This window comes from Megalobrama amblycephala, linkage group LG2, assembly GCF_018812025.1.
Source record: "Megalobrama amblycephala isolate DHTTF-2021 linkage group LG2, ASM1881202v1, whole genome shotgun sequence".
Lineage (NCBI taxonomy): Eukaryota > Metazoa > Chordata > Actinopteri > Cypriniformes > Xenocyprididae > Megalobrama > Megalobrama amblycephala.
The window spans coordinates 62,398,832-62,421,336 of record NC_063045.1 but is presented as its reverse complement, the minus strand read 5'-3'; the positions used below and the strand labels follow the sequence as shown (position 1 = coordinate 62,421,336).

General features: G+C 39.8%; 1 protein-coding gene across 4 annotated transcripts; it reads right to left on the bottom strand.

Annotated features, from left to right (window-relative positions):
* Window positions 1–2,552: 2,552 nt before the first annotated feature.
* Window positions 2,553–22,238, bottom strand: LOC125262564 (myotonin-protein kinase). Of its 4 annotated transcripts, none has more exons than XM_048181389.1 (15): window positions 21,707–22,238; window positions 16,111–16,202; window positions 15,956–16,039; window positions 15,774–15,869; window positions 14,991–15,139; window positions 11,920–12,013; window positions 11,632–11,829; window positions 7,243–7,491; window positions 7,091–7,167; window positions 6,932–7,022; window positions 5,347–5,924; window positions 5,084–5,181; window positions 4,792–4,841; window positions 4,537–4,611; window positions 2,553–3,352 (listed from the first exon to the last, which is right to left on the bottom strand). In XM_048181389.1, the coding sequence occupies exons 1-15, from the start codon at window positions 21,888–21,890 to the stop codon at window positions 3,251–3,253; spliced, it is 2,217 nt and encodes a 738-aa protein (XP_048037346.1). In that variant the 5' UTR covers window positions 21,891–22,238; the 3' UTR covers window positions 2,553–3,250. The 4 variants fall into 4 exon arrangements, with proteins under 4 accessions (XP_048037346.1, XP_048037347.1, XP_048037348.1 ...); XM_048181390.1 differs by having other exon boundaries at window positions 2,553–3,337; XM_048181391.1 differs by lacking the exon at window positions 4,792–4,841.
* Between the last annotated feature and the right edge of the window lie 267 nt (window positions 22,239–22,505).

Here is a 22,505-nt window from a genome sequence, read left to right as displayed (position 1 = left end):
AAAGGGCTGGTGGTAGCGCTCAAACCGTCTACAACGTCACCAAGGCTCACCCCGATCGGCCTGATGGGGGCGCTACAGTGGTCCAAAGTACGAAATGGCTCATAACTCAGAAATTTTCAGGTATTTTGGATTTTTTGTAAAACCTACTTTTGCAAACTAGTCCTAGGTTTTTGGCCCGATCGGAACTAAACCAGTGCAGCAAGATTCTCCGGAGTCTGATTGACAAAAAAAAAATTTTAATTTCGATTCACGGTCTCTAAAGGGCGGCAAAAGGCTTGAAGTGGGCGGAGCCATTTTTACTAAAATGGCTATAACTCGTGAACTAAATGAGATATTTTCACTAAACTTGGTACACATTTGTATGGGCTCAATCTTTGGTCACAGTAAAAAAATGGCGGCTATTGGACACTTGATGGCGCTATAACATAAAAAAAACCTGAAAACAGCTATAACCACTAGTCCGAATTTGGCACGCAGTGTCTTTGTCCAAGGTGCCATGATTGTCTATGAGGACATTGGCGTATCTCGAAAAACATGGCCGAAAAACATTTTGAGCACCTATTAGACTAGGTTAATGGAAGCTGAAACTTGGAACGAAACTCGATGGGCCTGTTCGACTAAGAGTTTTGAAAGCAATCAGCCACTAGGTGGCATTAACGAGTTTTACACCTCTGTAATCACGTGGTGTTTCACACATCAACACAATATTCATATAATTTGATAGATCTCCTCATGCTGAGCAACTTTGCCTCAAGAACCACTGCTGTCAATCAAATTGTTCATTAAATATTCATGATTATGTAAAAAAATAATTTTGTGAACTAGTTCTAGGATTTACTGATTGGAACCAAACCAGTGCAGGAGTTCTCTGGACTCTCCAGATCAATAATTATCAAAACTTTACCCTTTGGGTACCTATATAACAGGATCATTTAGAAAATGGGCGTGGCCAAGTGTTTGCCAAAGCCTGCAAAATTTGATGGAGATCAGACCATAGATGGCGCTATAACTGTTAAAAAGCTTTAAAACCATAAATTTCCCATGGTAAACTGTCTGTATTGGCTTTAACAGCATCTATTATTGAGATGCTTACAGGCTTGCTAAATAAAACATTATACGTTTTTACGCATGTGATTAAAGGCCTTAAAGTGCTTGAACCCCGATAATTGCTGCTCGCAGCTACATTTAAAAATGAGAGAAGTCAGAGAATATTTAGAAAGAACGTTTTCACAACTCAATGGGAACATCAGCAGAGCGTTCTTAGAACATATTTTGTTAGCTGGGTATGACATGCAATATTTTCTTATTTATTTTAGCACTCAAGGAATTAAACATGCAGCATAGATGATGACAATGTAACATACTTTTGTTTTTAATGCTTGTTGTTGTGTAATGTGAGCTGTTTCACATGCTATTTAATTCTGAAGTATGCAGTAGACTATTCCACTCTGAACACTGAACACCAGCTGCGACTTCTTTTATGTCACTTTCAAGGGCATTTTAATGACTTCAATGTTTGGTTGGCAGGACAGAACTATCTGGGGAAAAAATGAGAACACATGAATCTTTAATAATAAAGTTGTTTTTTTTCACACAATATCACTAAATAATATCTGTATATATTCCATGAATGTAAATGATGACAGAATTCTCTTTTGGTTAAAATAATGCACTTGAAAAACTAATAAAGCACTTACTAGAGAAGCGTTAAAAGTGTTGAAATGATTGAAATATTAAATGAAAATATATTTTTGCTCAAAGGCTGACAGAAATGTTTGGGAATCGCTTTAGGGATTCTGTTTTGAGCTTGTCATTACTGTTACCTGAGGCGGTCGACTGCCAAGCATGATGGGAATCCCGTGATGCTCCGTGTGGAAAGGCTGTAATATCTTGAGACAAGAACCTTTATCCTCCACAGCCAGTCAAACAGCAGAGCTCAGACTCTCCACTAGAGGGAGCGCTGAACACAATCACAGATGATGTATTATCACAGAACAGTGACAGTCTTACAATCACATTTAAGACCAAATGAAATTAATATCATATGAGTGATGTAGAGCAAGATCTATGATAACAACCAAACCATAAAATGACAACAGTTTATACAACTTTACACTACAAAAAATACAATAAAGTTTTATAAAAAATGTGGCCTTTAAAACTATTTAAATGTAACAATTTAACTCACATTTCGGCCTTTAAAAATTTTTTAAGAAAAGGGATTACACTAAATTATTATATTTATATTAATTGTAACATTATAAATGTCTTTATTGTCACTTTTAAACAATTTAATGCATTCTTCATAAATTAAAGTATTAATTTCTATTTTTTTAATCTTACTGACCCCACATTTTTGAATGGCTGTGTATATATATATCTTATTCTAATTGTTTAGATTAAATTAGAATGCATATTAGCTTTTTTTTAAATCCACCGGCTGAATTAAAATGCAATTATCATTAAGTGTTTGTGGTGAGCAGCTGTGGAATAAAACTCACTCAGGACAAATAAAATAAAAATAAAAACAAATAAAAATATCTCAAGCTGTGTTAAATAAATAAGCCAACTTTATTTCTACGTCAAACACTCTTAAATAATTTTAATGCTTAAAACAACTTCACTTCTTGTTTTGTACAAAATATACCTCTGGTAAATAACGATATGATAGTTGGATGGAGCGGTGAACTCATGAACACAAACACGTGCGATATAAATGACCAATCAGCGCAGACTGCGCTTTTCAGAAGGTGCGTTTTAAAGAAACCGGAACTAAAACAGACGGTTCAGACAGAGGGTGAAAACAGGTGCTGCAACAAAATAACGAGTTGGTGTTGTGAAGTATCTGAATTAAAGTGTTATGAAACTAATATTTGCACACATACTGAATAACCAACGGCAGCATCTGGAATTTCTCTGGAAATCTTTTGGGAAACAGCAGGAGATCAGCAGGATTATTCTGATGCCTGACGCATTTAAAAGTCGCTTTCAGAATAAAACCACATGTAAACGTCACTGGTGAATCTGAGTTGATTAAACGTAAATCTCTTTCTGAATGAAGCTGCACATGAACACACACAATCAAGCTGTGGTCACAAAAATCCAGTCATTTCAATAGAAATCCATGCGTTGGGGAATTTCTCCCTGTTTACTGAATCATGTGGCTGTTAAAGACCGGAACTGAAGAACAGATGATTGCATAGAGGAGTAGATCACAGTCCTTCAGCTGCTGTAGACTATCTAGGGTCCCTCAGGAGAGATCAGAGCCACAGTGACGCTCCCACAGCTGCACTTCAGTCCCTTCGGCACAAACCAGCAGATACGACTCACTCCTCACCTGCGGCATCCACACCTGTCAAACACGTTCACCAGACGCTCACAAACACAGACTAAACACAAAATACCCCACAGATCATTTATTAATAGCTTGTCAAATTTGTTTTTGTGTGTGTCCCTTTAAATGCAAATGAGCTGCTGCTCACGCCCCCTTTCCAGAAGAGGGCGGAGCTTTAACAAGCTCAACAACAACAAAGCTGGAGAATCTCAAAATGAGGATTGTCAGTAAGATATTGGGAGCGCTTAAAAACGAAGTGTCTGTAATTAGACAAACACATGCATTATTTTCTCCAGCACTTCAAATGTTATTTTTAATGTGATGAACACAAACATTATTTGTCCCCATTGTAAAACCGAACGTTTAAAAATGTAGAAAATTCAACATTTGATAGAAAACACTTATTTAAAAATAAAAAAGACAATAATTACCATTGTAACCAGCAGGTGGCGGCAAAGTAGCATTTATTTGCGCATATATCAGCCATTTCCTCTAATCGTTTTTCACTTCGTTTTTGACTAATTATTAAACGTTATGAAATAACTAGGTTAAAAAACACATTTTGTCAATGTGAAGTATGAAATACTAAAAAATCTGATGAAAAACAATAACTTTTCTTGTGAATGAATGACAGAAAGCGAGCGCCGCTCTCTCTTTATAATCACAGCAGCTGTCAGTCAATGATTTCAGCACACTTGTGAAAACACACATTTTATTCAATAAAGTGCACAATAAATATTTCATTTTTGAAGCTTTTTTCTCATAAAAGTGTGAAAACTGACGGTCGTATTGAATTTAGTCGAGGAGGAACACTGAGGCTTGTCTTTATTTATTTATTTTTTATGCCGTCTTACATTTGAATAACTAAATTATTGCTATGCCTGACTATTTAAGTGACTATATTCTGATTATAAACTAATTATTACACTACTGATGCTCAACAGCAAATGACTCTCACCGGAAGTTTTCCAGCTGGCTTATATTAATGCATAAGTTCTAAAGAACGCTTCGTATCTTAAAATTTAAACTAAAAAACAGAATTTTGGGGAAAAAAAGCTGTAAAATTATATTTTTAGTTAAACTTTTAATAAGCTGAGGTCACTTTTAATGATTTCAATTAATTAGACATGCTTTTTGTTTACTAACATTTAATTTATCCATTAAATCAGAGACCAGAAAAATTCAAATGTAACGTTTCTCACCCTGTTGAACAGCAGCAGGTGGCGGAGCAGCGGCGTCACTAGCGGGTAATGGCAGGCAGGGGGCGTCGTTGAGCTCTAGAAACACCAGGATTGTCGATCAGTTTTCAGTGGATAATGCAACTGACATTTGCAGCTGGGAATGAAGCACAGCCTCATGATACAATAATAGAGATGAAGGTGACACAGCCATGACAGGTGCAACGCTACCGTTCCGCTGAGCGCGGACTGATAAAGAGTGCTAAGAGACGGGCTTACATCCCGCGCGGCGTCCAGGCAGCGGGCGGGCGGCAGACACACACACAGCTCTGTGATTGGAGGAGAAACAGGCGTTAGAGCGGCCCATCCGACACACACACACACACACACAGTGATCTCATACGGTGGACAGCAGAGCGCTCTGTGAGGAAACATCATGCGTGTGTGATCACAGAATAAAGCAGAACCGATTCAGTCAAACAAACCAGAGACAGAAGAACTCAAAGACTAGAACCTTCAGAGACATTATCATTATGTGATTGACCTGACAAGACCTGACCAGATTTCTGACCTCTGTTCCTGTCGGCCGTCAGTCTGAGGATCTCCTCTCTCAGTCCCATCATCTCCTGCTCCAGTTCTCTGTTCCTCCGGTCAGCTTTGATCAGCCGCCTGGAGAACATCAACACGCACATTCACTCACTAACCATAGATGAAGAAATATACTGTCACTGAGTACTGAAATATAACATAATATGGTTTAATTGAATATATTCAGCACATTAAATAACATGTGCGATTAAATCTGAGGATTATAAGTGAATATACTTGCTGTACCTCTGCAGCTCCTGAGCATGTGCTTCACTCGGCTCCGGCTCCGGCTCCGGCTCTAGCTCTGGTTCCAGCTCCAGGTCCGGCTCCAGCTTTAGGTCCGGTTCTGTCTTCAGCTCTAGCTCTGGCTTCAGCTCTGGCTCCGACTCCGGCTCCAGCTCCGGCTCTGGCTCTGGCTTCGGCTCCAGCTTCAGCTCCGTCTTCAACTCTAGCTCTGGTTCCAGCTCCAGGTCCGGCTCCAGCTCCAGCTTCGGCTCCGGCTCCAGCTTCAGGTCCGGTTCTGTCTTCAGCTCTAGCTCTGGCTTCAGCTCTGGCTCCGACTCCGGCTCCAGGTCCAGCTCCGGCTCTGGCTTCGGCTCCAGCTTCAGCTCCGTCTTCAACTCTAGCTCTGGTTCCAGCTCCGGCTCCGGCTCTGGCTTCAGCTCTGGCTCCAGCTTTAGCTCCAGATTCGGCTCCTGCTCCAGCTTCAACTTCGGTTCCGGCTCCAGCTCCAGCTCCAGCTCCAGATTCCTGTGCTCAGCAGGAAGTTCTGGAAGTGCCGTGACATCAGCAGTGATGCGATCTCTGAGCCGCCACACCTGATTCTGTTCACATTCACACTGATTCAGACTGAAGCCGCTTCACATCCAGAAGATGATTAATGAGTAGCCCTATGAAATCCGACTGACTTTTCCCAAATTCCTTTTAATTTTTTCTCAAATTTCCGTCGTAATTTGTTTGGACTTCGTAATTAAATTTTAATATGTAATCATTTGATTTCATAAAACTTTAACAATTAATAACAGGCCCGTATGAAATGTGTTTTATTCTTACAGAAATTCTGTGTTGCTTGTTTTAATTCTTCTTAATTAAATTTACTTCTTAATTCCTTTTTAATTATTAAGTTTTAATGGTTAAATTAAATGTTAGTAATAAAAAAAACATGTCTAATCAATTGAAATTATAAAACATACAATTTAACATCAATTTATTAAAAGTTTAACATAAATTACATTTTTTTGGGCCCTAATGAAGTCATGTTATTTTTCCAAATTCTGAGTTGTCTGTTTTAATTTATGGACTTTTGGTTTAATTAAATGTTACAAATAAAAAAACATGTCTAATCGATTGAATTGATAAAAACATTTAATATCTCTTTTTAAAATTGAAAAATTAATATTAATTAATAAAAAACAAAATAATAAAATATAATAAATATATATATATATATATATATATATATATATATATATATATATATATTTATTTTTTTTTTAAATGAAAATTTTTCAAGCATGAAAGCATGTTTTTATTTTTTTTCCAAATTCTTTTTTATTATTTTGCAAGTTCCCAATGTTTTGGCAACACATGCTGCATAAGAGGTTTACTGTTAAAATTAAAAATGGATGAAAAATTTTGTGATTTCTTAAAAAAAAAATATATATATATATATATATATATATATATATAAATATTTATAAGTAAAATTAAATGAAATTTTAAAAAACATTAAAATAAATATAATATAAATAATATCAAATTATATATATATCCGTCTGTGTTTTCCTCATCACAGAAATCATAGGGCCTGTGTGAGTTTAGGGCATCATACCAGTTTCCCCTGCAGGTAGAGGTAATCTCTGTCCTGTGGTTGGTCGATCTCCATCATGATGTCACCACTGCGGTCCAGCGCTCCCGTCTCTCTGTGGGGCAGAGCAGCGTCAGGCGCGTCACAGTCATCAACACACCTGCTGATGAAGATCTGACTCACCTGGTGGCTGTGTACGAGTATCCGACAAACGCCAGGTGAACTCCAGCCGCTCGCTCCATCACGTCACTCAGGTTCTCCTGCGGACCAGAGCAGAAACAGGCGCGTCAGATCAGGCTGGGCTTCATGACGCTCATGAAGGTTTGATGTGGTACCGTGTCGTTGAGACAGTCGTCCAGCACGTCAAAGTTGGAGGTGTCTGTGGCGTTGGAGACGTCGGGATGGTACGGAGGAGGGAGGAGATGAAGGGAACTCCAGTCCAAACCGCAGAAGAAGGGATGTTTTCTGAAGTCCCCGGAGCCCCGCGAGCCCAGCCGCTCGCTCCTGTCGCAGATCAGGCCGCCGATCAGTGAACGCGCCTCCTCCGACACCTCCGAGCCCGCAGCGGGAAACTCAAAATAATCCTGTTCAGATGGAGAGACGCACTCAACGATTTCAGCAATGCGTAAAACGCAGACGCAATACAGTCATAAATATGGAATTTACTGTATGTCCCTGAATTTGGCAGATTTTGGATAAATAAATCAGAAGTAGGGCTGTACACTTAATTAAATCGCAATATTGACTAGTGTCTGTGAATATTACAAAAGAAAATTTCAATTTAACTTGAAGAAATTATGACAGACATCCAGTAGTGTCCGGACTGGAGATTTGTTTTTAATGTCCCTACAAGTTTGATTAAATTATCAAAATACAAGGAAAATACTTTAAATATTTTAAATATGATGGAAGAACAAACACTAAACTTGGTTAAGGTAATTATATGACAAAATTATTTGGCAAAAAAGGCAAACTACAGCTACATGTTTTATTTTACTATGCAAATTACTTTACATGCAGGAAAAAAAAGTAAGTTGTGCACGCAATTTACTATTTTATTTCCTCTATTTGCTAAATCGTGAGCGCAATTTACTATTTTGCTCCCTCTATTTGCTAAATCTATTTCGATTTACTATTTCACTCCCTTAATTTGCTAAATCGCGCGCACAATTTACTATTTCGTTCCCTTGATTTGCTAAATCTATTTCGATTTACTATTTCATTCCCTCGATTTATTTAAATCGCAAGCGCGATTTACTATTTCGTTCCCTCGATTTGCTAAATCTATTTCGATTTACTATTTCGTTCCCTCGATTTATAAATCGCAAGCGCGATTTACTATTTCGTTCCCTCGATTTGCTAAATCTATTTCGATTTACTATTTCATTCCCTCGATTTGCTAAATCTATTTCAATTCACTATTTCGTTCCCTTGATTTGTTAAATCTATTTCAATTTACTATTTCATTCCCTCGATTTATAAATCGCAAGCACGATTTACTATTTCGTTCCCTCGATTTGCTAAATCTATTTCGATTTACTATTTCGTTCCCTCAATTTATAAATCGCAAGTGTGATTTACTATTTCGTTCCCTCGATTTGCTCAATCTATTTCAATTCACTATTTCGTTCCCTTGATTTGTTAAATCTATTTCAATTTACTATTTCGCTCCCTCGATTTATAAATAGCAAGCACGATTTACTATTTCGTTCCCTCGATTTGCTAAATATATTTCGATTTACTATTTCGTTCCCTCGATTTATAAATCGCAAGTGTGATTTACTATTTCGTTCCCTCGATTTGCTAAATATATTTCGATTTACTATTTCGTTCCCTCGATTTATAAATCGCAAGCGTGATTTACTATTTCGTTCCCTCGATTTGCTAAATCTATTTCGATTTACTATTTCGTTCCCTCAATTTGCTAAATCTATTTCAATTCACTATTTCTTTCCCTCAATTTGCTAAATCTACTTCAATTCACTATTTCGTTCCCTCAATTTGCTAAATCTACTTCAATTCACTATTTCGTTCCCTTGATTTGTTAAATCTATTTCGATTTACTATTTCGTTCCTTCGATTTATAAATCGCAAGTGTGATTTACTATTTCGTTCCCTCAATTTGTTAAATCGCAAGCGCGATTTACTATTTCGTTCCCTCGATTTGCTAAATCTATTTCGATTTACTATTTCATTCCCTCGATTTATAAATCGCAAGTGTGATTTACTATTTCGTTCCCTCAATTTGTTAAATCGCAAGTGTGATTTACTATTTCGTTCCCTCGATTTGCTAAATCTATTTCGATTTACTATTTCGTTCCCTCGATTTATAAATCGCAAGTGTGATTTACTATTTCATTCCCTCGATTTATAAATCGCAAGTGTGATTTACTATTTCGTTCCCTCGATTTGCTAAATCTATTTCGATTTACTATTTCGTTCCCTCGATTTATAAATCGCAAGTGTGATTTACTATTTCATTCCCTCGATTTATAAATCGCAAGTGTGATTTACTATTTCGTTCCCTCAATTTGTTAAATCGCAAGTGTGATTTACTATTTCGTTCCCTCGATTTGCTAAATCTATTTCGATTTACTATTTCGTTCCCTCGATTTATAAATCGCAAGTGTGATTTACTATTTCGTTCCCTCGATTTATAAATCGCAAGTGTGATTTACTATTTCATTCCCTCGATTTATAAATCGCAAGTGTGATTTACTATTTCGTTCCCTCAATTTGTTAAATCGCAAGTGTGATTTACTATTTCGTTCCCTCGATTTGCTAAATCTATTTCGATTTACTATTTCGTTCCCTCGATTTGCTAAATCTATTTCGATTTACTATTTCATTCCCTCGATTTATAAATCGCAAGTGTGATTTACTATTTCGCTCCCTCAATTTGTTAAATCGCAAGTGAGATTTACTATTTCGTTCCCTCGATTTGCTAAATCTATTTCGATTTACTATTTCATTCCCTCGATTTATAAATCGCAAGTGTGATTTACTATTTCGCTCCCTCAATTTGTTAAATCGCAAGTGAGATTTACTATTTCGTTCCCTCGATTTGCTAAATCTATTTCGATTTACTATTTCATTCCCTCGATTTATAAATCGCAAGTGTGATTTACTATTTCGTTCCCTCAATTTGTTAAATCGCAAGTGTGATTTACTATTTCGTTCCCTCGATTTGCTAAATCTATTTCGATTTACTATTTCATTCCCTCGATTTATAAATCGCAAGTGTGATTTACTATTTCGTTCCCTCAATTTGTTAAATTGCAAGTGTGATTTACTATTTCGTTCCCTCGATTTGCTAAATCTATTTCGATTTACTATTTCGTTCCCTCGATTTATAAATCGCGTGCACGGTTTATCCTACTATTTTTTTTTCCTGCATGTCATGTGCGGCACTCCATAGAAAAACAAAAAGCTAACCAGAAAAATCAAACACTGACTACAACATAATCAGTTATTAATATTTGGTTGGTTCTCTCTTGTTTTTGCATGTTGTTCATAATTTCTTTTTATGACAGTCTGGCCAAAATTTGTCATGTTTCATTGTGTTATTATTACAAAAAAACAATCGACTACAAGCACAACAACGTAATATGACTACAATATCTTTAATAATATTTGAATAAAGGGTGAAGATGTCAATTTTCCTCATCACTTTTGGCCACTACTTGTATCACTATTGTACAGTAGAATGTACTTTTCAAGTAATAATAATGTGTAAAAATATAATTATATAAGAATATCACAGCTTTTTCATCCATGTTTTATTTTTAACAGTAAACCTCTGATGTTCAACACAAAAAATAAATAAAAGGAATTGTTAAATATTCATTTGATTACATTTTAAAATATTAATTAAATTGCTGAAGCTTTATGCACTCATATGATTACCTTCATTTTTTATAATAATTTCTAAGAATGCAGGAAAAAATAAAACTTTTTTATAGGCAGAAGCTTTTTTAGTTGATTGATGATTTGCACTATGTCTACAATACGAGTTAAGGGAACATTCCTGTAGCTCCAGTCATTGATGATTTAGTTTTTCCATGATCATTTTCTCCTGGTTTGGGAATGACAGCATCTCTCCCACTTCCTCCTCGTTGCTTCCTCAAGTGTCCCGAACACCAGATGAGTGTCATTGACATGTAAATGTGTACGGTCACCTTTAACTTTCTGACCGAGTCATTTTTGCTGTTTAGTTCACTTTTTTAACTGAAGAGGAAGCTCCGAAATGAACAGCATGTTTTTATCATGCAGTGAAGATCAAGGGAGATTCAGTCTCTCACGATACGAGTCTTTCAGTTCACCACTGGCCACTAATAACCCAACGAATAAAAACATGTTCTAAGAACGTTGTTATAACGTTCACATTAAGTTGTGAAAACGTTATTTCTGAATGTTCAAAATGTGTAAAATGTTTTAAAAATGTTCTAAGGAAACATTCCATTGTATCATTCTTCAAACATTGTGGAAATGTTACTTTTGAATGTTCTGAAACAAATAGTAACATTTAAAAAAAATTAGATGAATGTCCAATGAAGACATTTCAGAAATAAAATGTATTGATAAAGTTTTTGTGCTAATGTTTTGAGAACATTATTAAAGACCAGACATTTAATTAACGTTCTATTAATGTTACTGGAAGAAAGTTTGTTCATAACGTTGAGATAACCTTGCCAGAACGTTCCCTGATCACACAGCTGCTGTACCTTGAAGTGTATTATTTTAGCGTAGGTCTCAGAAATGGACTCTGCGTAAAACGGCGTGGTTCCCAGCAGCATCTCGTAGGCGCAGACGCCCAGAGCCCACCAGTCGCAGTCGGTGCCGTAGCCGCCGCCGCCCTCCACCGCCCGCAGGATCTCTGGAGACAGATAGTCTGGAGTGCCGACAGCCACCGACGAGTGGACCTGCGGAATAAACACAGATGCATGAGCACAGCCGGCCAATCGGACAGGACTGAATATAGGTTTGAGTTTGACACTGGAGACAAACATCACCAGTCCATCATCCTCCAGACGGAGACAGGAGCCGAAATCACCCAACCGAGCGTGACCGTCTGCCGTCAGCAGGATGTTGTCAGGTTTAATGTCTCTACAGGAAGAGCGCAGACACTGCAGTAATACTATCAAATATAAGTGTTTCATCAGCCTACAAAACATCACATGCACTCAAACACATACTAATGAATGAAGCAATTCACTTGTGAATTATTTTCATGGCAAGAACAGTGTAAAACATGTCATGCAAAAATGCATAGAGAAATACTAGTCCCGCACATGACACGCAGGTGAAAATAAGTAAGTTGTGCGGCGATTTACTATTTCATTCCCTCGATTTGCTAAATTGCGAGCACGATTTACTATTTTGTTCCCGCGATTTGCAAAAGCGCGAGTGCGGATTTACTATTTTGTTCCCTCGATTTGCAAAAGCACAAGTGCGATTTACTATTTCGTTCCCTCGATTTGCTAAATCTTGAGCGCGATTTACTATTTCATTCCCTCGATTTGCTAAATTGCGAGCACGATTTACTATTTCGTTCCCTCGATTTGTTAAATTGCGAGTGCGATTTACTATTTTGTTCCCTCGATTTGCTAAATCATGAGCACGATTTACTATTTCGTTCCCTCGATTTGTTAAATTGCGAGCGCGATTTACTATTTCGTTCCCTCGATTTGTTAAATTGCGAGCGCGATTTACTATTTCGTTCCCTCGATTTGCTAAATTGCGAGCGCGATTTACTATTTTGTTCCCTCCATTTGCTAAATTGCGAGCGCGATTTACTATTTCGTTCCCTCGATTTGCTAAATTGCGAGCGCGATTTACTATTTCTTTCCCTCGATTTGCTAAATTGCGAGTGCGATTTACTATTTTGTTCCCTCGATTTGCTAAATCATGAGCACGATTTACTATTTTGTTCCCTCGATTTGTTAAATTGCGAGCGCGATTTACTATTTCGTTCCCTCGATTTGCTAAATCATGAGCACGATTTACTATTTTGTTCCCTCGATTTGTTAAATTGTGAGCACGATTTACTATTTCGTTCCCTCGATTTGTTAAATTGTGAGCACGATTTACTATTTTGTTCCCTCGATTTGTTAAATTGTGAGCACGATTTACTATTTTGTTCCCTCGATTTGCTAAATCATGAGCACGATTTACTATTTTGTTCCCTAGATTTGTTAAATTGCGAGCACGATTTACTATTTCGTTCCCTCGATTTGTTAAATTGCGAGCGCGATTTACTATTTCGTTCCCTCGATTTGCTAAATTGCGAGCGCGATTTACTATTTCTTTCCCTCGATTTGCTAAATTGCGAGCGCGATTTACTATTTCGTTCCCTCGATTTGCTAAAGCGCGCGCAATTTACTATTTCTTTCCCTCTATTTGCTAAATTGCGAGCACGATTTACTATTTCGTTCCCTCGATTTGTTAAATTGCGAGCGCGATTTACTATTTCGTTCCCTCGATTTGTTAAATTGCGAGCGCGATTTACTATTTCGTTCCCTCGATTTGCTAAATTGCGAGCGCGATTTACTATTTTGTTCCCTCGATTTGTTAAATTGCGAGCGCGATTTACTATTTTGTTCCCTCGATTTGCTAAATCATGAGCACGATTTACTATTTCATTCCCTCGATTTGCTAAATTGCGAGCACGATTTACTATTTCGTTCCCTCGATTTGTTAAATTGCGAGCGCGATTTACTATTTTGTTCCCTCGATTTGCTAAATTGCGAGCGCGATTTACTATTTCGTTCCCTCGATTTGCTAAATTGCGAGCGCGATTTACTATTTCTTTCCCTCGATTTGCTAAATTGCGAGCGCGATTTACTATTTCGTTCCCTCGATTTGCTAAAGCGCGCGCAATTTACTATTTCTTTCCCTCGATTTGTTAAATTGCGAGCGCGATTTACTATTTTGTTCCCTCGATTTGCTAAATTGCGAGCACGATTTACTATTTCGTTCCCTCGATTTGTTAAATTGCGAGCGCGATTTACTATTTTGTTCCCTCGATTTGCTAAATTGCGAGCGCGATTTACTATTTCGTTCCCTCGATTTGCTAAATTGCGAGCGCGATTTACTATTTCTTTCCCTCGATTTGCTAAATTGCGAGCGCGATTTACTATTTCGTTCCCTCGATTTGCTAAAGCGCGCGCAATTTACTATTTCTTTCCCTCGATTTGTTAAATTGCGAGCGCGATTTACTATTTTGTTCCCTCGATTTGCTAAATTGCGAGCACGATTTACTATTTCGTTCCCTCGATTTGTTAAATTGCGAGCGCGATTTACTATTTTGTTCCCTCGATTTGCTAAATTGCGAGCGCGATTTACTATTTCTTTCCCTCGATTTGCTAAATTGCGAGCGCGATTTACTATTTCTTTCCCTCGATTTGCTAAATTGCGAGCGCGATTTACTATTTCGTTCCCTCGATTTGTTAAATTGCGAGCGCGATTTACTATTTCGTTCCCTCGATTTGTTAAATTGCGAGCGCGATTTACTATTTCGTTCCCTCGATTTGCTAAATTGCGAGCGCGATTTACTATTTTGTTCCCTCGATTTGCTAAATCATGAGCACGATTTACTATTTCATTCCCTCGATTTGCTAAATTGCGAGCACGATTTACTATTTCGTTCCCTCGATTTGTTAAATTGCGAGCGCGATTTACTATTTTGTTCCCTCGATTTGTTAAATTGCGAGCGCGATTTACTATTTCATTCCCTCGATTTGCTAAATTGCGAGCGCGATTTACTATTTTGTTCCCTCGATTTGCTAAATTGCGAGTGCGATTTACTATTTCGTTCCCTTGATTTGCTAAAGCGTGCGCAATTTACTATTTCTTTCCCTCAATTTGCTAAATTGCGAGCGCGATTTACTATTTCGTTCCCTCGATTTGCTAAATCTTGAGCGCGATTTACTATTTTGTTCCCTCGATTTGCTAAATTGCAAGTGCAATGTACTATTTCACTCCCTCAATTTATTTTCATGGCAAGAACAGGGTTAAACATGTCATCATGTTCAGGTGAACTAGCCATTGATCGGGTGATTGGAGCATCAGTTAGTCGAGATACCTGTGCACATAACCCAGTCTGTGGACGGAGTCAATGGCCATCACCATCTCAGCCAGGTAGAACTGAGCCATATCCTCCGGGATACGATCACCGAACTTACTCAGCAGTGTCAGCAGGTCTCCACCGACATAGTAATCCATGACCAGATACTTCAGAGCGGAAGAGAAGAAAGTACAAACTCACATAAGATGATTAAAGAAGAAAACAGGCTGTAAATCTGATTCATGAGCTCAGAACTGACGAATAAACATTCATGTATGACGGAATCATTCTTTTCAATACTTGTTTTTGTGTGCATCTATGGATATTTTATGTGTAGACATCATACTTTTTCGCTTATTTCGGTTAATCTTATACAACTAGGTGAGTAGTAGCACTGGACAAACACGGCTGAAGGCGTGAAGAGTTCTCTGGGCCGTTTCGAAGAATCGACAAACTGATTCAGTTGAGTGAGTGAGTCATTTGCGATCGATTAAAACTCAAACTCTTTGATAATTCAGAACACTTCAAGTGATTCACTAAGAACCGGTTCAAAAGAGCCATTCATACTCGAATCTGACATCACTTGTTATGATTCTAATCAGCAGTATTGGTGGATAAAATGAGATTTGCGAATCAGTTGAACCAATTGATTCGCAAAATTATTTACTAGCCGTGTCAAATGCGTCATCGAGGAACGAGGATGTCTCATTTGCATTAAATCAGCTGAACAGCTGTGCTCAGAACATTCTGCTGTTTTACACAAGTGTTTTGTGTGGTGTCTCATGAATGAGCGAGACGTACGAGGTAATTGTCGTCCTGGAAAGCGTAATGCAGCTCAGTGATCCAGCGACGGTCTCCCTTCAGCAGAACCTCCCGCTCCTCCTGATAGCACGCGGTCTGAACGCACACAGGCCTCTTATCATCACAATGAAAGCTTCATGGAGAAGATAAACAATGGTTTTTGTTGTTTGCTGTGCGTTTACCTCTCCACGCTTCAGCATGTCCCATTTGTTCATGATCTTCAGCGCGTACACCTGCTGTGTGTTTCGCATCCGGGCCAGAGCCACCTGCACATTCGCACATCAGTACATATTCATAATCATCTGCTTCATAACAGAACCAGCACAAACACTCTCACCTCGCTGAAGGTTCCTCGGCCGATCACCTTCAAGATGTCAAAGTCGTCCCTGCTTATTCGAGTCTTCTTCACCTGTCTGACCAGAGGCTCCGCTGCCATTGGCGAGAGAAAAGATAACATCAACCGGTTCAGGTCAGCATAAAATCAACTAACAATATGGAATATTTCTGCGATTATATTATGAATAATTTAATGCACATCATTATTTTAAATTCAAGTTCCTCATTATCTTGAATGAGAATAACTTGGGTTCTTACTATGTGAAAGTGCTTTGAGAAGCTTCTTTTAAAGGAGCTGTATAAAATAAATTTTTGCATTATTATTATTTTGACTGCATCTTCTATCAAAGTGTCTGAAGACATACAGTGGATGCTCTTGCTTTCCTCTACAATGATCTTCATATGAACCTGACTCATGCACATGTCCGTCTTCACGAGAGAACACCGGCACATTCCCCTTTAAGAGTGTGCGGCTCAGAAATAGAACAGATGAATCTAAGAATAGCACGCGCATGTTTGAGACTTTTTTAAGGCAAGTTTTCCAGTCTTGGACTTTGGCCGCTCTCGTCGCTGCAGGAATGTGAGCGAGACCAAGGCAACAGTGTAAACTGTTTTACTGCCGGAGAACTTTCCACATTTCCAGCGCAAAGGCATGTGACACAGCAACAGGAACTGGACAGCTTGACTTGTGTCCATGGATCTCGCTCTGTGTGTGAGAGAGAGAGTGAGTGTTTGTGTGAGCATGTGTGTGTAATATATTTATTTATTTAAAGGGGACCTATTATGCCCATTTTCATAAGATGTAATATAAGTCTAATAATATAAGTGTCTGTGAAGTTTCAGCTCAAAATCCCCCACAGATCATTTATTATAGCTTGTCAAATTTGCCCCTATTTGGGTGTGAGCAAAAACATGCCGTTTTTGTGTGTGTCCCTTTAAATGCAAATGAACTGCTGCTCCCGCCCCCTTTCCAGAAGAGGGCGGAGCTTTAACAGCTCAACAACAACAAAGCTGGAGAATCTCACGCAGCCAAAATGAGGATTGTCAGTAACGGTGTTCAGCCTTACATTGTTCAAACCGGAGTCGACACTGATGGAGAGACTCAGGAAGAAGTTGCAACTTTTAGACGTTTCTGAATGGTTAGTGGATAAATTGATGTAGTTGCTGTGGAGTTGATTCAACTCATCCACTAGCATGTGCCGTCATGTTCATCTTTTGTGTTGAATTGACCCTCGTTTGTGAAGCAGTCCGGCGTAAAATGACGGCATGTCAACAACACTCTACTACAACAACTCTTCCTCTTCTCTAAAGCAGCCCAACATGGCCCCGCCCCCTTTGTTGTGTGTTCTTGGGGGCGGGGTTTATGTAAATTTTAGGGTTAGTGATGTCACCAACCCAGGAAGAAGCTCATTGTAGTCCCAACTAGACATTTGTTGTAGTCCTTAAATAGGAATTTCTGTAAAAGAAAATATCTCCTTTGCATTGAACTTTGAACTTTGCAGATGTTGTTTATGATCAAACAGCAACATTACACACTAACTAAAGTTAAAAAAGTGAAATCATAATCAATGTGTCATTAATTGAAAATGTATTAAACAAAGAATCGTCTTGGTTACTGATGTAACCCTCATTCCCTAACGGAGACGTTATATCGACTGACAAATGGGGTCTCTCTTGGGAGCCCCAATCATCTGAGTTATAGAAAATTGGCCAATGGAATTATTGAGTGGAATTTGCATGCCAAGCCACTCCCCCGTACATACAGGTATATAAGATGGTGGCTTGCATCCACTCATTGAGGTTTACGCTGAGGAATATACGCATTCAGCGGGGTGGTTCAGGGTTGTGGCAGGGGGGACATAACATCTCCATTCCTTCCATCAGGGAAAGAGGGTTACATCAGTAACCAAGATGTTCCCCATCTGTCAGTCACTACAACATTATATCAACTGACAAATGGGGTCCCTATGGAAAGCGCCACAAGCTGTTACGAGTGTTGGAGATGCAGAATCTGGCAAGCTGTAGCTTGTCCTTTTGCCAACTGCTCCTGTAAAGTCGTAACCTACCCAGTGCCCCACGTAAGCCCAAGTGATAGTCCTTCCTGCCAACGGGGTGGAAGGAACAGGGCTTACTATAGAGATGGTCGTAACTGCTGTTCCTGTTTCACGGGAAAAGAGCTTTGGTTCTCAATTCCCATTTTTCAGCCATGACCCGTGTTATTAATGCTGGGGACATGTACCAAGTCCAATGGAGAGGGACGCTACGGAGGCCAGATCCTACCTGTAGGGAGGAGCATGTGGAAATACACATATGGACTGACACGTGGGGCAGTGCTACATATGGAAAGATCTTTGCGGTGGGTCCTGCCTAGATAGGGATGGAACTACTACAGACGCAGAGATGGAGCAGAACAGAATCTGCCCAGGGCAGATGGGGCATCTAGCCAACATATGGGGCATCTAGCCCAGTACAAGGGCTGACTGACTGGGCATGTGCTCGTGTATTGGGCCTGACGCCTCTGGAAACTCAATCCAGGGTTTGCTCGTATTCCTCTATTAGAAGGGAATGGTGTTGCGAGCAAGACACTGAGCCAGTCTTCCCGCATTTCCTGTTTGTACTCAACACATGGGAAGAAACTGGCTCCACCTGGAGATTGTAGGTAGGAACTTTGGGCACATATGGAAGCTTGTGAATGGCCTGGTTCAAAACTCGCAGATCCAAGATCGGCCGTTACCCACCACCTTTCTTGGGTACGAAGAAGTAAGGGCTGTGAGTCTTCATCTTGGCTGGAGGGACAGGCTCTATTGCGTACTTCACTAGCAGGACCGCAATCTTCGTGTGCTGGACAGGGGCGTCTTTGCCTGCCACTGAGATAAAGATGCCGCTGATCCTGAGGGGACGCCTGACGAACTGAATTGTATTGCTGAGTCTGAATGTCCGTGGGAGCAAGCCAAGGGGACAAGCCAAGGGGACAACCGACGTACCCATGGAGGGGCAGGGAGGCTCCAAGGATTCTGCGAAGAGATGGCCAGAGACACGTGAAGAGGCAATGTGTCCTCAAATCGCAACCTCTTGGCTCGTGGCGAATGTGGAAGGGGGGCTGGGAATGAGGAAGCATAGCATTGCTCACTGCCAGACTACACACTGTATGGCTCAGAGATTGAGGAAACTGCTGTTTATTGAAAATATGGGTACAGAAATAGAAAGAAAAAAACAAAAGATTCTGCAGATGAACCACCTCCTGATCGAGAGCAGTTCCCCTCATCTCTGGGGTGGGCTCTTCAGCATCCTTGACAGTGTCGCCGAAGAGGCCACCTTGCGAGATGGAGGCATCGAGACAGCAAACATTGTTGGCATCCCGCATCTCATCAAGGTTTAGCCAGAGATGACATCTCTGGACCACCAAGGTGGACATTGTCTTGACGAGGGCCTGCGCCGTGATGTTCATCTCCCGGAGGGTGAGGTCAGTTGCACAGTTTCCAACGTGCCGCACTCAGGAACCAATCATTCAACTGTGAGCACTCAGGACAAGGTGGAGGGTTCTACTTGAGTTTGATGTCCAAGCATGGCCGTCAACTCTGAATCAGATTCAGCATGAGCAACCAGGACAATAGCCTACTCTCCGATGCAGCTATCAACCTCTGATCCTCACCTGGAGAGCCGAATGACATGCTAGATCCCCCATGGAGAAGGACCCCTGCCATCAGGGGCGTAGTTTGTGGGGGGGGATGGGGGGGATGTAACCCCCCAATATTCAAATCCATCAGTTACAACACCCCCAATACAATACAACCATACCAACGTTCAACCCTCCCAAAGTTGAAACCAAATCTACGCCCTTGCCTGCCATCACTCGGCAGCTCGATGGTCTGTAGGGACTGACCCGGTGGAAAAGCTCCCACTGTAACCCAGAGTTAACCATACTCGTGCTCTGCTTTGAGCAGAGGTAGCAAGCTCGGTTACATCAGAGGCGACTCTAGCCTTCATGAGGAAGGAGAGTAGTAACCGTAGTGTCGACATGGTCATGCCCTCGCAGTGAGGGCATGAACCATCCACGAACACTGTCTCAGCATGATCGTGGCAGTCAGATGAAGACAATAAACGACCACATCAGAATAAACTCATAAAAATCATCAGAATTGAAGAATTTAAGTATACTGTAAACATATATATATATATATATATATATATATTTAGAATTTTTCATACAATTTGCTACGTTCCACTGTGTACATATGAGAATTAGCTATAACACAACTCTGACCAGCATCATTTGCATTATCAGTGTCCTCTGATCATCCTGTGTGTTTGGATTTGTTTTGATTTTCATAGATGAGATAAGAGTATTTTAATATTCCTCTATAGAAAGTATATTTTTGTTCTCACTGCCTCTGTCAGGGTGTGTGTGTGTGTGTGTGTGTGTCTGTGTGACAAATAAACCAGACACCTGAAGCTCACTCCACTGTATGTGAGTTTTCATCACTTCCTGTGTCATCGCCCTGTTCCACAGATGATATAGAACATTCAGTATGGATCTCGTCACTCCCTTCCTGCTGTTCACTGTTACCCTCCCGTGAATCAACAGTCTGCCAGCAGCATAAATGGAAATCTGTCTCCAACAGAGACACTCAAAACAGCCTGTCTGTCTCTCTGTACGACTGTCTGTCTCCCTCCAGCTGCTCATGAACAAACGCAGGCCATGTAGGGTGTGACCAGATGAGTGTCAACACACTGCCACTGTGTGTGTGTGTGTGTGTGAATGTTGTGTGTGGCAACAACTGAATTCTAAAAGTGTCATTTTAATGCCACAGTGACACACACATGCAAACACACACACAAGATCATTAAAGGGACAGTTCACCTAAAAATATATATTCTGTCATTTCATTCCAAACCCACGCTACTCTTCTCCATACACTTATAGTGAGTGGAAACAAATGCTTTAAAAATGATTAAAGAGTGTCACGAAAGTATGAAAACATTGAAAAGGTCTTTTAAAGTCATACAATAGTTAGTGAGTACTTTGGTGTATTCAAATATGCCGTGTCACCATTGGTCATATGACACGAGAGAACCAATTGCATTCATGTCATGTGTGATGCATCTTTAAAAGACACTTAATATTCAGTAACATAATTAATTTGACTGCACTGACACTTTCAGATGAGAACAAAACTTGAGATGAATGATGACACTAACAGGGAACGTTCTCAGAACGTTCTGGCAAGGTTCTCTCAAAGTTATGAACAAACATTCTTCCAAATGTTTGTTCAAAGTTATCTGGTCTTTAATAATGTTCTTAAAACATTAGCACAAAAATATCATTTATACATTGTTTATATGACGTTTTAGTTGGATGTTTGTCTAACATTTTTTAAATGTTACTACTTGTATTGTCCAACAAAATGGACTGTTCCCTTACTCTTTGCATAACCAAGAAAAAAGTTTTTAAAAACTGGACTTTTTTGGTGAACTGTCCCTTTAAACCAGTGATCACATGACTTCCATGACCTTGTGCCCCCTGTCAACACCACACAGACTTGATAAACAGATTGAACACACACAGAGGAAGATAAAGATGAAGATGAGCTACTGACCCCACTGCAGGAAGCGCTGCACGTGTTTCTCTCTGGCCAGAGCGGACGAGCTGAACTCCTGATAAACTCCCACCAGCAGGTCCAGCAGCGTCTGCAGGCCGACGGGGCCTTTGGCGTGATCCTCTGCGCTCCCGTCCGGCTTCTTCAGATGAGCGGCCCCTGTGGGCCCGGGGCCCGTGGACATGGCGGCGCTCCTGAGGAGATCCGGCTCATCCACAGCCCTGCTCCATGAGTCTGTCTGTCTGTGTGTCCGTGTGTTTCTCCAGCAGCAGAACCTCCAGCTCCAGCCCTTTTTTGGTGTGTCGCTCAGTCAGTTCGTCTCTCTCTCTCTCTCTGCAGTGTGTGTGTACTATTGTGTTTTGTGGCTCATGTCTTTTTATTACTCTGCTATCAAACTCACGTCACTCAGAGCTTCTCTAAATGCAGAAGTTGGTCAGTTTGTTCAAATGAAGTTTAACTCTTTCATGTCTGTTTCTTCTAAAACTCACTGTGGTGGTTGTTCTCTGTGTGTCTGTCTGTCTGTCTCTCCTCCTCTTCTGCTCTTCTCTTCCTCTGTTTATTCATGTGGGTGTCTCTCTTTCCTCTTTCTGTCTGTCTGCGCTGACAGATTACTTATTTTTACACAGTGTCCATAATGACACACTGTGAAAAAATCATGCATATTCAGTATCTGTCTTGCATTTCAGTAAAAAATAGCAAATAATCTTTAAAACAAAATAAATTCACTTACACTTGACTTGAATGATGTTGTGCTAAATTTACATCTATAAAGTAAAGGAGTTTTTGCAGTGTGAACTAG